Below are 17,759 nucleotides of genomic sequence, written 5' to 3'. Positions count from 1 at the left end.
AAGAGACAAAGAGTTAGTAAGAAGACTTACTTTGTGTCCGAGGGTCCACCTTTATTTCTGAAGTTTATAATGACATCTTTGGACCGATCACTCTTCAGAGACAGACAGCTGGGTACAGGAGACTCTGCTCCGTCCTCCTCTTCCTGTGAACTCACATCCATGATCTGATCTGAAGTCAGTCTGAGAGGAAACACAGAAACACTCACTGAGAGATCAACACAAGAGAAACAGGAGACATGATCTAACACACACACACACACACACACACACACACACACACACACACACACACACACACACACACACACACACACACACACACACACACACACACACACACACACACACACACACACAAAGACACACAAAGACACACACACTCACATACAAAGACACACACACACACAAAGACACACACACTCACATACAAAGACACACACAGACACGACCGTACAGACACACACACTCACATACAAAGAGACATTTTCTAACACAGATTTTTACAGCTCTCTTAAAGAGAATTGAATTTGACTGTAAAATAAACAGCAATGATAAAAAACACTCAGCTGATAGAATTGTAGCAGCCCTTTTATTATGAGCAGGCTTCATACAGCCATAGCAAAGTGCTTTCTCTTTTGCAAAGGAGTCATAGCAGAACAGACATGGGGGCCTTGTGTTTCCTTTGTTTACCTCTTTGCTCTCATTATTTGCAGCTACCTGTGTGCTGACAACATTAGCTCTGTCCCTACTAACATAACTTTGTTTGTTCACAGTGGGTTCTGGGGGATGAAGAGCATTGAAGGAAGTGATGGGGTTACAAGCTATTTCGGCTTCCATAGACATGAAGTTAGCAAAATCATGAAAACTGGGGAAATCTTCATGACTGTGCAGGGCTTCAGTAACCTTTCTGTTCCATCGGGAAGCTTCCCAATCTGGCACTTTTTGGACTAGCCGCTGATTCTCCTCGCAGTCATTTAGGATTTGGAGACCCTTCACCTGTGGCATGGCTTCTTGACAAGTGTGAGAGCCATATACAGTAAAACTTTGAATATTATTTTGGTTAAAATTATAGAAATTTCCTGTGTTAAAAGTTGAGGGTAAAATCTAGCGTTAAAAATCTAAATATTGCTTTAAGGTAAAGTTGAGTTGATAAAACAATTTAAAAACATAAATAGAGATTACAAATGTTTACGTTTGAATTAACACCAAGTAAAAACATGATTTAATTTGGTAAAGGTAAGATCCTCCCTTTATATGGACGCCTGTGACGTTGCTCTGTGGTTTTGAGTGAGCTACAGGTGTGGGAGCACACAGATTTTCTACCTGTGGACATGGACATGTAATATTCTTCCTTTTTTGCTTGGAATAAAGGACTTAAATGGACGACGTGGTCCTGGTCTTCAGTGTCAGAAACCTTGCACTCCTGTGGTTCAGAGCGACTGTGCAGTGATGTTTAAAACAGCCGCTACATTAGTAGAAAATCTACACTCCAGACTCGGAGCTGAAGCCTGTGTAGCCATAGATGCTAAAGAACAATAGTGGCACAATTTACACACAATGGCCGAGGAACGCAATAAAGTGGGATCGGCAGGAGAAACTGACTCAAAGGAAGAAATGGATGGAAAAGAAGTGGATCTAAAGGACATGGAGTCAAACCGAGTGAGTCAAGAAGCTGAGAAAGCATCATTCTTGTATTTCCGGGGATGAAACTCCCCAGGTGGCGTTGTCAGCCCAATTAAACTTGTTTTTGGTTCTACACTTTATCGTATGCTCGGCTTGCCACAAATGCATCTTCTAGAATAGACTGCATCATTTAGAGACTTTAGAAACAGTATGTGTGAGGGAGCACATAACCTCTGCTAATCTATTGTCAAGAACAAACCCAGATCCAGCTGGTGACAGGACTGTAAACCCTCCACAGGTAGTTCAGCTTCTCTTTTGAACAGTTTGTGAGCTGCAGACGAAGTTAATGTGACACACAAAACACACATGATCCACTTTGTGTGTGTGTGTTCACCTCTCAGCAGGATCCACTGAATCTGTCTGCTTTGAACGTATGTTCACTTCTGACATGTGTTCAGTTGCTCTACAGCTGAGAACATCCCATGTGTGATCATTCAGGAGGGGAATTTACAAAGTTGAGAAACTGTGTCAAATATAGCTGATAAGAACAAACAGTGAACTCCATCATTCATAATGAACCTCAAAAATACAACCCATAACTTTCAATCAAACACTGTGTGTTGAAGGTGTCAATCAGCTGGTGGCTCCAAACACGCACAAACCACAAGGTGTAAGCTCCACACACGCACAAACAAAAAGGCACAAATAAATCAAATACAGCACGCTGGATAAAGAATTCAAATTAAAAACATCGAACCTTGTTCACCTTTCTGTCCAGTCGATGATTTGGGAAGGGCGTGGACGACGGCGATTTCCTGTATCTCTGCATACCTGTCACCTGTCCCTACCTGTCACCTGTCCCTCCCTGTCCTATCAAATATCTCATATTGTTTTAAGCCAGTAGAGAGAAAACTCTGCCTTCAAAATAAAAGCGCCAAAAACAAATGAGGGGAAATAAAGGACCAAACCTCACCAGTCCCTCCAGGATGTCTCAGACTTTGAACGGAGCAGTGACAGTTACACAGCGGTCTTTGTCAATAAACGGTTGTCATGGAGACACCGTGGATGTTATCTTTTCAAAAGGGACGCGCACACACACACACACACACACACACACACACACACACACACACACACACACACAGAACATCTTCTTGATGCTGATATGCAAATGTTTTGACGTCATCCCTCACCCTCCCTGCCAGCTATGCACATGTGGTAGAATCCAAGCATGTAGCACTTGAACGCAGCTCTCACCTGTCCCCTCCCCCCTCTGCTCATGAATCAGACACACACTGATCAGCCTATTGAATCCACCTGGGTGGCTGACATTTGTTTGGTGTCTCTTGGTGAGTAGAGCTGGCATGGCAGGTTGAACTGGTTTGTTTTAACACACACTCATTCTTTGTGCTGCACTGGCTTGTTGTTGTCTGGCTCTCAACACCTTCTAGTTCCCTGTGGTGATGAGCAGGGTGGCTTAGTTTGAATTTATAGTTTAACCAGAGTTTTTATTAATGGCCTCTTTCCATTTTTTAGGTGGTTTTAACTGCTGCTGTTTGCTCTAGTTTTTCCACCAACTGAATTTGCCTGTCCTTACTTTGTTTGGTTTAACGAGTTGTGCTTTTCTTTCAGCCACTGAGCCACTATGTTTAGAGGCTATGTACCCAGGGTGAGGTCCCTCCACTTGGCCTGTGAGTTCAGAGCACTGAGTCACTAATAGAAGACACTAACGTTGTGGTTTATGGTATATGGTGGCACCGCCACACCTTCCTCAGCGTAGTCTGCCTCTGAACTAGGTGGCTTCAGCTCCGTTTGGGTTCATTTCTTTATTTTTTGATTAGTATTTTAATATCAATTGTAATTTTTTTCTATTCTATATTAAAATAAATTATTTTAGTTCCCGTTTTATTGGTAGATATTTGGTTCTGTTGTGTAACTAGTTTTCCCTCCCTACAGCTTCGGTCCACCCTGCATTTTTTTTTCCTTTTTGATTTATTACAATAAATACCTTTTTTTACATTGCAGGAAAATAATGTCATTCTCGCCGTCAAGAGAGGAAGAACCCCTGTGATATAGCAAGAACAGAACAAGTCCTGGTGCTAGAGCCACAACACGAACTGAAATTCAGAGGTCCCTGTACAGATGTTGTCACTGCCACTCTGAAGCTCACCAACCCCACAGCCAGAAATGTGTGTTTCAAAGTCGAAGTTAATGTGACACACAAAACACACATGATCCACTTTGTGTGTGTGTGTGTGTTCACCTCTCAGCAGGATCCACTGAATCTGTCTGCTTTGAACGTATGTTCACTTCTGACATGTGTTCAGTTGCTCTACAGCTGAGAACATCCCATGTGTGATCATTCAGGAGGGGAATTTACAAAGTTGAGAAACTGTGTCAAATATAGCTGATAAGAACAAACAGTGAACTCCATCATTCATAATGAACCTCAAAAATACAACCCATAACTTTCAATCAAACACTGTGTGTTGAAGGTGTCAATCAGCTGGTGGCTCCAAACACGCACAAACCACAAGGTGTAAGCTCCACACACGCACAAACAAAAAGGCACAAATAAATCAAATAAAGCACGCTGGATAAAGAATTCAAATTAAAAACATCGAACCTTGTTCACCTTTCTGTCCAGTCGATGATTTGGGAAGGGCGTGGACGACGGCGATTTCCTGTATCTCTGCATACCTGTCACCTGTCCCTACCTGTCACCTGTCCCTCCCTGTCCCTACCTGTCCCTACCTGTCACCTGTCCCTCCCTGTCACCTGTCCCTCCCTGTCCCTACCTGTCACCTGTCCCTACCTGTCACCTGTCCCTCCCTGTCCCTACCTGTCACCTGTCCCTCCCTGTCGTATCAAATATCTCATATTGTTTTAAGCCAGTAGAGAGAAAACTCTGCCTTCAAAATAAAAGCGCCAAAAACAAATGTGGGGAAATAAAGGACCAAACCTCACCAGTCCCTCCAGGATGTCTCAGACTTTGAACGGAGCAGTGACAGTTACACAGCGGTCTTTGTCAATAAACGGTTGTCATGGAGACACCGTGGATGTTATCTTTTCAAAAGGGACGCACACACACACACACACACACACACACACACACACACACACACACACACACACACAGAACGTCTTCTTGATGCTGATATGCAAATGTGTTGACGTCATCCCTCACCCTCCCTGCCAGCTATGCACATGTGGTAGAATCCAAGCATGTAGCACTTGAACGCAGCTCTCACCTGTCCCCTCCCTCCTCTGCTCATGAATCAGACACACACTGATCAGCCTATTGAAACCACCTGGGTGGCTGACATTTGTTTGGTGTCTCTTGGTGAGTAGAGCTGGCATGGCAGGTTGAACTGGTTTGTTTTAACACACACTCATTCTTTGTGCTGCACTGGCTTGTTGTTGTCTGGCTCTCAACACCTTCTAGTTCCCTGCGGTGATGAGCAGGGTGGCTTAGTTTGAATTGATAGTTTAACCAGAGTTTTTATTAATGGCCTCTTTCCATTTTTTAGGTGGTTTTAGCTGCTGCTGTTTGCTCTAGTTTTTTCACCAACTGAATTTGCCTGTCCTTACTTTGTTTGGTTTAATGAGTTGTGCTTTTCTTTCAGCCACTGAGCCACTATGTTTAGAGGCTATGTACCCAGGGTGAGGTCCCTTCGTATGGTCTTATGTGATAATGTAATGTTAGTTATAAAAAAGTGTTTTGTTTAAAATGTCGAATGAGAATAAATCCTGCAGCCGAGCTGAACACAGCTAAACTTCGTTGCCTTTTTGTATTCATATACAGGATTTATTGAAACTCTCCTCCCTGGCACACCCCTAGGCCAGGTCGGAGGAGCAACACCTGCACAAACATTAAAGCAGCAAAGATTAAGGCTAAGAAATTAATTTAATACATTATTTAATGATATTACATATATCATATAGGGTAGGGAACAGAGAAAGAGTTCCCTTTATTTTTTTGAGCACAGACAGACAGACAGACTGTATTGATCCCGATGAAGGTGCTGAGCTTCTAGTAGTATGTGTTGTTTATGCATGTACAGTTGTGTTTGAGGTGGGGGTAGTGCCAGAGGTGTGACAACAGACATTAAACAGTCAATGCAGACATCAGGGGTGCAGATTAAAAAACAGATAGTAAATAACATGCACAAACATTGAGGCGAGAAACTACAGGTGAATAGGGTAAAAAATGAACTCACAGATATCAACATGAAACTTCTACAGTTCATTACTTATGTTAAGAAAAATATTTTTAATATTACAAGTTTTCTGAAATGTTATGTTTAAATATGCAAATAAGGCATTATTTAATGAAATAAGCTCTAATAATTTGCATACATTGGGGGGATATAAATCTGAACATTGGAAATGGCCAGGTTCAAAATTACTTTTTCATTTAGTTAACATAGTAGATACAAAGGGATTTAAGATCTCTTTTTATCACTTCATAAATCAGAAAATACTATCAACAGACCAAAAAAATTGATTATCGCCCTGTTTTTAGGAATAAACTGTTACATAAATCAGGCTATGAATGATATATCAACAAACCCCTCTGTAAATCCCTGCAGAGTATACCTAGGAATAAAACTGGAAAGTTTGGTGCATGTAAGTGCTACTGAAGTGGAGATTTATGTGACGGAGTATGAGAAAAAACCCCTTTTGAGAAAACAGCGTTTAAAGATTTACATAGTAAAATTTCACACATTTCTAAAGGAAAACAACTCGTCAGTACAGGAGGTTATAGCAATGTAGACCATGTCGAGCACATGGACAATAACAAATGGCTAAAACAGCACTGCCATGTAAGACCTTCAACTGTATACAACCACAGAAAAGCCCAAATACAGACACACTAATGAGCATCAGCTTTATGTCCATCAGAAGACTAAATGTCCACACAGAACTCAAAGTTCACCTGAGTGTTTACAGGCTATAGTTGTACATTCCTTCTCCATGTAGGCTGTTTGTATCCTCACTTCAATGTCCTGAAACAGACTCATGATCTGTCACATCCCCGGGTTAAGTGTTTGTTTATTTTATGTTTTTCCTCATGTATCATGTCTTGTGTGTCTTGTCTTATCATGTCATGTCATGTGACCACACAGCTGTAGGTGTCGCTCTTAGTCACAGTGGTTTGGAGGATGATGTCGTAGCTGCCTCCTCTTTCTGTGACCTGAGCTTCTTTAGCATGAAGGATGTTTCCAGAACTGTCCCTCCACTCCACTGTAGCTTCAGGAGACGCTCCTTTAACGACACACTGCAGGTCATTTGGTTCCTCGAGTCTTTTAATAACGGGCTCTGAAGCTGCTCCTGTGAACACAGAGTAAACATTAAGTGACTCAATCTTCTGATTTATTTAAACTGTCCTGGAGGAAATGTTGATTAAATGTTCATTTAGGAGTGAGCAGTTTGTAACGAGCTGTTTATTCACCACTGTGTCTCATAAAACTATCAATACATCATTAAAGATACCTGGACTGACATGATTCATTTAAACACAGAGGAGCACGTGTTAGGTACCAAACCTGACTCGTCATTTTAAACAGGTTTGTTGATTTAGTTTACATTTATATACTAAACATGAATTATTGTACCGATCCATGGATGTGATCAGTTACAGACCCTCCATGTAGAGACCAGTAACGTCATCATGATCAGGACTCACCTGGGATGATGTGGTTGTAACCAGGTTAAAATGATATATTTATTTTTATTTGAAACTTCACCAAATCCTTATAAATATTGAAGATATTTTCATTTTGTATGTTCTTTATGTATTTTGAGGTTCATTGTACCCATACTGTTATACCTGTACTGTCCCTTTAAGAGATCGCTGTGTGTGTGTGTTGCGAGTGACGCGTGTAGTGCTTCTCTCAGTCCGCGCTGCGCTCGCTGAGGGAAGGTAAGGCTACTTTGCTCTATTGACGGTTTAGCACTGTTTCTTTTTACAACAATATAAAATGCAGTAGTCGCAATTATTGTCCACTCGTTGCCTTTCTGAGCATGCAGGACAAGTTGCGTTCCGAATATAAACTTTATCATTGAGTTTTTAGAAGTTTATTAGCGGACACGTGTTGTTAAGTGCTACGGGGTTTCCCGTGTGTTCTGTTAACAGGAGACTGGAGACCTGTGTGAGAAAGAACCGCATGTCACAGAAATGTCTTTTTGATTTGTGCAGGTATGGGTATTTTTGTATTTTACATGTTCACTGTTTATTGTGCTGGTTGTAGTTTTGATGCTGTGAAATTCAATTGAATAAGTACATTTTATTTACTGTTAATTTTTATTTAAACATTAATGCTGTTAAAGCATTTATATATGTACATGTCTAGCGGTCCGCGCTGCGCTCGCTGAGGGAAGGAGACTGGAGACCTGTGTGAGAAAGAACCGCATGTCACAGAAATGTCTTTTTGATTTGTGCAGATGCTGCAGCCAGCTCAGTTCTTATTAAATGAGAAGTCGCCAGCAAATTGTGGTCCGAGTCCTCCATCTTCCATCAACATCAACACAGAACACAACGCAGATATCACGACCAGTAACGGATGTGCATCCAGAGAAGTTTAGAACTTCAGCAGGACAGAAACACACCCGTTACAATGGTGCCGTGACCTTTCAAGGATTGGTCTGAGGAACGACGCCTGCTCGTTCGCCGAGGGAGGCTGCCATCACTTGTTTTTTTTGGGTATTCAGGTATTTTGCTGGACTGCACCTGCTGGTTTAGTGCATTTTTTTTTTTGTATTGATTGTTATTGGATATAGAAACAGCAATGTCACAGATTATTTTGTGACTCAAGAAACTAAGTTAGTTGCAGTTCGGGTGGTTTGATGAGTGTGACTTGTGTCTAAGGTGCTCATGTGATTTGATTTTTGCTCTTTGTATAGCAGCTTTGATCTGCTATATATATATTTTTTCTTTTTTTTTCTTCTTTCCATTCATATCCTCTGTGTAAGGTGTGTGGCTGGACTATGGCTGAGGGTGAGACATTTTTCCTTGACAGGGAGGGTGAGGATAGTGATAGTGTTTCTCCTGGTTACCAGTTTGGTGTGGGTAGGGGGTTTATCAGTCATCCCTTAGTGGCCAGAACACCGGGTCCTGGAGACACAGTGTTAGGTACTCCTCATCTTGCGTCCACGCGTCATGTGAGTCAGACCAGATCTTCTCAAGTCGAAAAGGGCCCTGACTTGGGCTCGCTCATTACACAATTAGCTGAGGAGTTAGGCAAGTCTATTAGTGCTCAGCTGCAAGCAGATAGAAGCACACAGAACATTAGTGATTCTGTACAGCGATCAGAGACAACATTACCAGATGTTAAAGTGGTTTTACAGTCAGATGCAAAGGAGCCGCCCATATTTAGAGGTGATGGTTCTGACAGGTTCACAGTCCATGAGTGGCTAAACCTTATGTCTTTGTATTTGAAGAAACGAGCGATTCCAGTTCATGAACATTCACAAGAAATCCTTGCGAAGCTGATGGGTAAGGCGGGAGATGTGGTGAAGATAAAGCTACGTAACAACACATCCATTGACCATGCTGCTAATCCCCACGTGATTTTTGACATCTTAAAGCAACATTTCAGTGAACTAACGTACTCAAGCATGCCATTAGCGGATTTCTACAACACTTTGCCCATGTCAGGCGAGGATGCAATGGAGTATTGGATCAGGTTGAACAAAACGGTGGATGTGGCGGATGAATGCTTGAAGAGACGGGGCCGTAGCATTGATGATCCGAGCTATGAAGTCAGCATGATGTTCATCAAACACTGTCCTGATCAGGCACTCGCCAGTGTTTTCAAGTTCAAGTCTGCAGAGAAATGGTCAGCCTGTGAAATTCAAGAGAGACTTGATGAGCACATGCAGGAGAAGAAGACTCGGTCTGCAGCTTTACAACCAGTTAAACCCGGCTCAACAGTGCGTGAAGTTCATTCTCAGTGTCATGTGCCTATGCTTGGTGATGCACCTGCCTGTGACTACAGTAAGTCAACTGTACCACCTCCAGCTTCCACTACTGTTACTAACATTGACAACGACTGCATGAAGAGTTTAGTTAGCTTATTAGATCGGCTAGTCACACAGCACACGCAGGTGCCAGTTCATCTTAGCGACCAAACTACAGCGTCTCAGCCTTCTCAGAGAGCGTGTAGGGTTTGTGGGGCTTCCGTTCATTCCACGTTGTCTCACTGCAGACGGGAGAACAGGTGTCTTAAGTGCCTGTCTCCTGGCCATTGGAAGAAGGATTGTACTCAGCGATATAGCAAGAGCTATCCCCAGACTGCTGACAGTGCTTCCAGCCAGAATCAGCAGTTAAACTAGACATCCCACATCTGGGGAGGGGCGGTGTGGGTTGTGTGAATGAATCCCTCTCTGAAACTTGTGACCTCACTGATTTGTATGAGGAGAGCTGTGCCAAAGCACCTAAGGGGTCGAGAATAGTCATTCAGGCCACTCAGAGAATTGAAGCTTTCAGTGAGCTTTTCTATGCTTCAGTGATGATTAACCGTAGTGTTCAGGTTCAAGGTATGATAGATTCTGGTTCTATGGCTTGTAGCATTAGCCAAAGTGCAGTGGACAAACTCTGTTCGGCCAATGTTTTACCTAAGAAGCAGCAACCTAAAGAAAACATTGTTTTGATTGGTTGTGGTGGTTTGCAGACGCGACCGGAGGGTTTTTATGACTTAGAGATGGAGCTCTATGGGGTTAGTTGCATTGTACCGACTTTAGTTGTTCCTGGTCAGCATGATGACCTCATTTTGGGCTCAAATGTCATCAAGTATTTGATTCACGCTCTGAAGAATGACAGCAGTTACTGGGACATTGCCTCTGGATATGGACATCAGTCTAACTCTGATATTGAGCATTTCTTGTCGATGTTTACCAACGTTGCACGTTGGAAAGGAAGTGAAGTTCCTGATAGAATAGGGACTGTCAAGCTCACTCAAGCAGTAACCCTCTTGCCTAAACATGAACATTTGGTGTGGGGCAGATTGCCTGCTAATGCTCCTATGTCACCTGGCAGTACAGTTATCGTTGAACCAACTAGCTCCAGGGCTATGCCACGGGGAATTTTGGTGGGTCGCCTTGTTACACCACTCTGGGGTGATAGGTGGGTGCCGATGACTGTTGTTAACCCATCTGACAAAGCTGTCACGCTTAAGAGAAACAGCAAAATGGCTGATGTATTTCCGTGTTTGGCGATTGAGGACGTAGATGTCTTTCAAGGTTTACACAAAGTGTCGGAGAAACGACAGTGTGACTCAGCAAACCAGGAGTTTGACACGGAGTCGATGCAACCTGACTCCTTCGGTGGTTCTTGTCCCACTGCTCAGTCAGCCAACACGCTGGAGGATTTGGGCCTCGGTGACATCGACATTGATTTCCGTCAGGTTAGTGTCGATTGCGGGTCTCGTCTAACTCAGCTGCTGACAGAATATCATGATATTTTCTCTAAGCATTCACTGGACTGTGGCGAAGTCAAGGGATACGCACATCGCATCCGTCTCACTGATGACCGACCTTTTCGCTTACCATACAGGCGGATCCCACCAGCTCACTATCAGAAGCTGAGGCAGGTTCTGACTGATATGGAGGAAAAAGGGATCATCAGGAAGTCTACCAGTGAGTACGCTTCACCTCTTGTGATGGTGTGGAAGAAAGATGGTGGGTTGCGACTCTGCAATGACTTCAGGTGGCTTAATGCCCGGACTTTGAAGGACGCACACCCTTTACCTCACCAGTCTGACTGTTTGGCTGCTCTTGGAGGAAACTGTCTCTTCAGCACAATGGACTTGACCTCTGGCTTCTTCAACATCCCGATGCATGAAGATGACAAGAAATACACAGCTTTCACCACCCCCCTTGGGCTGCATGAGTACAACCGCATGCCACAGGGACTGTGTAATAGTCCGGCTTCCTTTATGAGGATGATGACTGGCATCTTTGGGGACATGAACTTTTCGAAGCTTCTCTGTTATCTTGATGATCTTCTTGTGTTTGCACCATCAGAGGAAGAGGCCCTTTCAAGACTGGAGACAGTATTTCGGAGGCTCCGAGAGAACAACTTGAAACTCGCTCCTAAGAAATGCCATCTGCTAAAGAAGCAAGTCAACTTTCTTGGTCATGTCATTAATGGTGGAGGTGTGTCTGTCGATCCTGCGAAGGTGGAGGCCATTAATAACATGTCAGTGTCAGACCTCATGGAGACTGATGGGTGCACGCCTTCTGTGCGGAGGATCAAATCTTTCCTTGGCATGGTGTTTTATTATCAACATTTCATTCCCAACTGTTCCTCCCTTGCTAAGCCTTTGTTTGCACTTACGGCTGGTCAGAAGAGAAGGGGCAAGGCTGCCAAAAATGCAAGGTTACAAGGCACCTTTCGCAAGCTTACCGCTGCAGATTGGACAGTGGAGTGTGGTGATGCATTTGGAAAGTTGAAGCAAATGTTGTTGGAATGTGTTGTCCTTGCTCACCCGGATTTTGACGAACCATTCATCCTGTCAGTAGACGCGTCGCTAGATGGTCTGGGTGCAGTGCTTTCGCAAGTTCCTCGAGGTGAATCCAAGGCCCGACCAGTAGCTTTTGCAAGCAAAACTCTTAGTGCTTCTCAGCGGAAGTACCCGGCTCATCGGTTGGAGTTCATGGCTTTAAAGTGGAGTGTATGTGAAAAGTTCAGCCATTGGCTGAAAGGTCGCAGTTTCACCATCTGGACGGATAATAATCCACTCACTTACCTTTTAACGAAGCCAAAACTTGACGCATGTGAGATCCGTTGGGTGTCTAAACTTGCTTCCTACTCTTTCGACCTCAAGCACTTACCTGGGAGAAGTAATGTGGTTGCGGATGCCTTGAGTCGTGACCCCTTTGCAAAGACTGTTGGCCAGAGGCTGTTGAAGGAACCTTATGCCACTTTGGTTCTGGAAGCTGATGACATGGCAGTGGATTCTGTGCAGGACGTTTTCAGAGTCAGTTGTCAGTATCAAGTCCGAGTTTCGGCGGGTACTCCCGTTTTCAGGAGGGTGTGTAATGCAGCTGAGATTAGAGCTCTCTGTCAGGCTCATACTGACTGGACTGATGCGGCGGAATACAGGGCATTGCCTTTGGTTCAGCTCGTCCAACATTTGTCGAGCGGTCAGGATGTGTTACCCATGCTTTCTACCCAGGAGCTGCAGTTAAATCAGCAGCATGACCCCTGCATCTCCAAAGTGTTTCCTTTTGTTACATCTAAGAAAAGACCATCTAGGCGGGAGAGGCATGGTGCTGACTTGAAGGCCCTCAGGTTGCTAAAGCAATGGGACAAGCTGGAGGTTCATGACGATGTCTTGTATAGAGTAACAAGAGACCCTGTCACCAAGCAGAAGAGGTTTCAATATGTGTTGCCTCAGCTTCTTAAAGATCAGGCGTTGTCTGGTGTCCATGACCTGGCGGGTCATCAGGGTCAGGACCGTACTCTGTCTCTTGCTAGGCAGCGCTTTTATTGGCCAGGCATGGAGCAAGATGTGCGTTCATATGTCAAATGCTGTCGGAGATGTGTGGTTGGGAAGTCACCTGAACCTTCTGCTCGCGCACCTTTGGAGAGCATCAGGAGCTCGGCGCCAATGGAGTTAGTGTGCATGGATTTCTGGTCAGCGGAGGACAGCAAACAAAGATCTGTGGATGTCCTAGTGGTCACCGACCATTTCACCAAACTCGCCCATGCATTCCCTTGCGCTAATCAGACAGCGAAGCAAGTTGCTAAAAAACTCTGGGATAATGTGTTCTGTGTCTACGGTTTTCCAGAAAGGATTCATTCGGACCAGGGTGCCAATTTTGAAAGCAACTTGATTGCGGAGCTTCTTCGGTTGGCCGGTGTTAAGAAATCTCACACGACAGCATACCACCCGATGGGCAATGGGGGCACTGAGAGGTTTAATCGCACCTTGGGTAGCATGCTTCGTACTCTCCCCCTCAAAGAGAAACAGCATTGGCCACAACAGATTCAGACTCTCACATTTGCTTATAATGCAACCATCCACGAGACAACGGGTTATGCACCCTTTTTCCTCATGTTTGGGCGTGTTCCTAGACTGCCAGTGGACATCATGTTCAAGCGTGTCTTGACTGATCCTGCAGTCGCTGACTATGATTCTTATTCCAAGTCTTTGCTGTCCAGCTTGAAAGGTGCAATGGAGATTGCTCAGAAACATTCTTCCACAGAGCAGCAGCACCAAACCCAGCAATACAACAGGCGAGTCAAGGGTACCTACCTGTCTGTTGGTGACCGTGTTTTGGTTGCAAACAAGGGAGAGCGCGGGAAGAAGAAATTAGCTGACAGGTGGGAGGATGGTGTGTACACTGTTGTTGATGCGAATCCCGGCATACATGTTTACAGAATAATAGATGCAGCGGGACACACAAGAGTTGTACACAGAAACCTCTTGCTTGAGGTCAACTTCCTGCCATTCCTGGGGATTGACCAATGTGGGGATGCCCGTGTGGCAGATTTATCGTTGGACAGTAGAGAGTCTGACCTGGATGATTGCCTCTCAGATGAGGATACTGCTTCGATGTCTGGAGTCGTGACTCAGGGTGATGGCGCGCAAGTTCTCTCTTGTTCCGGAGATGAAACGGAGTCTGAAGTTTCGTCTGTGTCCGAGCTGGTGGGTTCAGAAGTGCAGATCCAGTCTAGTCCAATGCCCAGTCCTTCAACTGCCATTACTGACTGTCCATCTAATTCACTTGAACCACATGCTGACCCCTCAGTTGAACTTGATTCGAGCACGAGCGCTGGGGCTGATGGTGAGGTCAGGACACGTACAGGCAGATTAGTGAAGTCAGTAAATAGGCTGATAGAATTCATGGTTCAGAAACCATTTTTGAAGGGTCCGAGACGTTCATTTGCTGATCGTTCTCTATTCTCTTTTACTCTTGAGGGTTAAGAAGTGATGACACAAATATTAATTTTTTTTTTTTCTTCTTCTTCTCTGTGAGAGGTCTTGGTAGGCCGCACACATTTTTTTTTTTTTTTGCAGTATGGCAAGTGTCTATGGGTTTGAAAAGAGGGCCAAGTTTTGTGCGGCGTATTAGGCGTTGCATTTTACTAGGGGAGTTTAGAGACTTGTACAACCTCTGTCCTTCCTGATCCTTGTATGAGGGGTAACTTCTGAGTTGTTTAGGGAGACTCGGTCTTTCATGTGACTTGTGCCAGGTTTTGCCAGTATAGACGTTGCTTTTTCTGTTTTTTTTTTGGTCGCTTAAGGATGTTGGTGAATTTCAGGAGGGGTGAATGTAACCAGGTTAAAATGATATATTTATTTTTATTTGAAACTTCACCAAATCCTTATAAATATTGAAGATATTTTCATTTTGTATGTTCTTTATGTATTTTGAGGTTCATTGTACCCATACTGTTATACCTGTACTGTCCCTTTAAGAGATCGCTGTGTGTGTGTGTTGCGAGTGACGCGTGTAGTGCTTCTCTCAGTCCGCGCTGCGCTCGCTGAGGGAAGGTAAGGCTACTTTGCTCTATTGACGGTTTAGCACTGTTTCTTTTTACAACAATATAAAATGCAGTAGTCGCAATTATTGTCCACTCGTTGCCTTTCTGAGCATGCAGGACAAGTTGCGTTCCGAATATAAACTTTATCATTGAGTTTTTAGAAGTTTATTAGCGGACACGTGTTGTTAAGTGCTACGGGGTTTCCCGTGTGTTCTGTTAACAGGAGACTGGAGACCTGTGTGAGAAAGAACCGCATGTCACAGAAATGTCTTTTTGATTTGTGCAGGTATGGGTATTTTTGTATTTTACATGTTCACTGTTTATTGTGCTGGTTGTAGTTTTGATGCTGTGAAATTCAATTGAATAAGTACATTTTATTTACTGTTAATTTTTATTTAAACATTAATGCTGTTAAAGCATTTATATATGTACATGTCTAGCGGTCCGCGCTGCGCTCGCTGAGGGAAGGAGACTGGAGACCTGTGTGAGAAAGAACCGCATGTCACAGAAATGTCTTTTTGATTTGTGCAGATGCTGCAGCCAGCTCAGTTCTTATTAAATGAGAAGTCGCCAGCAAATTGTGGTCCGAGTCCTCCATCTTCCATCAACATCAACACAGAACACAACGCAGATATCACGACCAGTAACGGATGTGCATCCAGAGAAGTTTAGAACTTCAGCAGGACAGAAACACACCCGTTACATGGTGACAGTGACATATAAATTCAGATGTCCGAAAGTTTAGCCAGATTCAAGAATAATGCTCCCCCACATTATGGCCAAGCGCAGCAGATGTTGAAAAGGGCCTTTTCTGTAAAACATTGTGGCTTACGGCCATATCACCCTGAACACGTCCGATCTCAGAAGCTAAGCAGGGTCGGGCCTGGTTAGTACTTGGATGGGAGACCGCCTGGGAATACCAGGTGCTGTAAGCTTTTTCTCTTTTTTTCTTCACCTGGACTATAGAACATTTGTGACTACATGTTTGACAGTCTGCAAAGAGTGATGGACACAATCAATTGCACTGTGGGAGAGCATTGTTTTTATCATGTGGTGACAGTGACATATAAATTCAGATGTCCGATGTCTGAATAGTATTATTATCATACTCCCTTTACAAAAATCCTTTATTTTGTTTTTCTAGTACACAGTGTGTGTTTCACAGTCCCCCAGCAGTGTAAGAACTGTGTGGGCGATATTTTTTAGTTCGCTGGTAAAGCGTTTTTTTGTTTGAGAGAAAAGCGGAAAAGGCCGTCTGGGAGACGAGCACGTTTACTGCTGAGATGGCAGCTGAAAATGGACAGATTACACGGTTAAACGAACAAAATAATGGATTAAAAGATGCGGAAAAGGAGGCCGATACGGACGGATGGACAACAGTGACGACGACCAGGAAAAGCAAAAAAAATGAGATGACGGATGAGGCGCGGCCGAGCGATCAGACGGCACCTGCAAAGGAAGTGAGGTTTGGCAGAGACGGAGCGCAGCAGGAGCGGAAAAAAATGGAAACGGGAGAAAATGTTCAAAAGAATGATGCTTTGAGAGAGCCGAATGACGTAAGAAATAAGGAAAGATCGAAAAAATCAACTGACAAATTAATACGTGTGGGAGAAAGTGGAGGAATCAGAGAAAGTAAAGGAGAGGAAACCCGCGTGGGAAAAGTGATCGACGAGACGGAGTTGAGGGATTGGCTGAAAGAAGAAAGGAAATATGACAAACAGATGACGCTCTCTGTGGAGATGCAGGGGGAAGAAATAAGGCCGAGAGAACTGATAAAAACTATGAAAATGATATGTGGCGGTCTAATGGCCTGCAGAGCAACGGGTGGAATGAAATATGAGGTGACAGTCAGCAATGAAAAAGCGAAGCAAAGGCTAATGGATGGCTTTAAAATAAATGACACAAAAATAATGGCAAAGGAGATAACGAATGATGAGATGGTGGTTTCCTTCTTGAATCTACCAACCTACATCTCTGATTCTGAAATTGAGGAAAAACTAATTTCTTGGGGGGTGCGGCCGGCCTCAAAAATTAAAAGGAGGTTCTGGCCAGGAACGGATATAGCGGATGGGACAAGATTTTTAAAGGTAAAGTTCACGGACCTCGTCAGATCACTGCCGTATTCGACAAAGTTTGAGCCGTGGGCGGTGCCAGCAAGACGGAGAGAGCGGGTGAGAGCTCGAGGGAGAGCAGTTATGGGGACACTGATAGTGAGATGGACATCAGGGAGGTTGCAAGTGCAAAGAGGAAATTAAGCATGAGGCAGAGGACAAGAAACTGCAATTGAAGGGAGAGTAAAAATTCAGTGTGAAATATGCTTCTGTCTCAAAAGGAAAATATCTCGTTTTGTTGTTAGATGAACTCCTTAAAAATTCTTTCTCTCAATGCCAATGGTCTGAGGACCATTACAAAACGAAATGCAGTCTTTGAAAATCTCAGGAAGTATGATATTTTACTTCTACAAGAAACCAGATGGGATGAAGAAATGGTGGAGGGAATTAATAAGGAGTCAAAGAGGACTTTTTTTGTGTCTAATGGAAATCAAAAGGCAAGAGGAGTTGCAACTTTCATAAACTCAAAAGGGATCACAGAGGCATATGTAAAACACAAGGATAAAGAAGGAAGATTGCTAGTAGTAAAC

General features: G+C 43.8%; 3 protein-coding genes across 3 annotated transcripts in view; 2 read left to right on the top strand and 1 right to left on the bottom strand.

Moving 5' to 3' along the window:
• Window positions 1-2,469, bottom strand: part of LOC306818929 (uncharacterized protein) — a 182,585-nt gene extending 180,116 nt beyond the window's left edge. Inside the window, exons 1-2 of the mRNA XM_079336664.1 lie at window positions 2,381-2,469; window positions 31-180 (exon numbers count right to left, since the gene is read on the bottom strand). Of these exons, the coding sequence (XP_079192790.1) occupies window positions 31-161 (131 nt within the window). The 5' untranslated portion in view covers window positions 162-180; window positions 2,381-2,469. The remainder of the gene's footprint in view (window positions 1-30; window positions 181-2,380) is intronic.
• Window positions 1-17,759, top strand: part of LOC306818931 (NLR family CARD domain-containing protein 3-like) — a 324,740-nt gene that overhangs the window by 203,117 nt on the left and 103,864 nt on the right. The window lies entirely within an intron of this gene.
• LOC306818930 (uncharacterized protein) overlaps window positions 1-17,759 on the top strand; it is a 358,920-nt gene that overhangs the window by 266,841 nt on the left and 74,320 nt on the right. The gene's annotated exons all lie outside the window — the stretch shown is intronic.

This window comes from Symphodus melops, assembly GCF_947650265.1.
Source record: "Symphodus melops genome assembly, chromosome: 23".
In the NCBI taxonomy this organism is placed as follows: Eukaryota; Metazoa; Chordata; class Actinopteri; order Labriformes; family Labridae; genus Symphodus; species Symphodus melops.
This window is presented reverse-complemented; position numbering and strand designations above follow the sequence as displayed.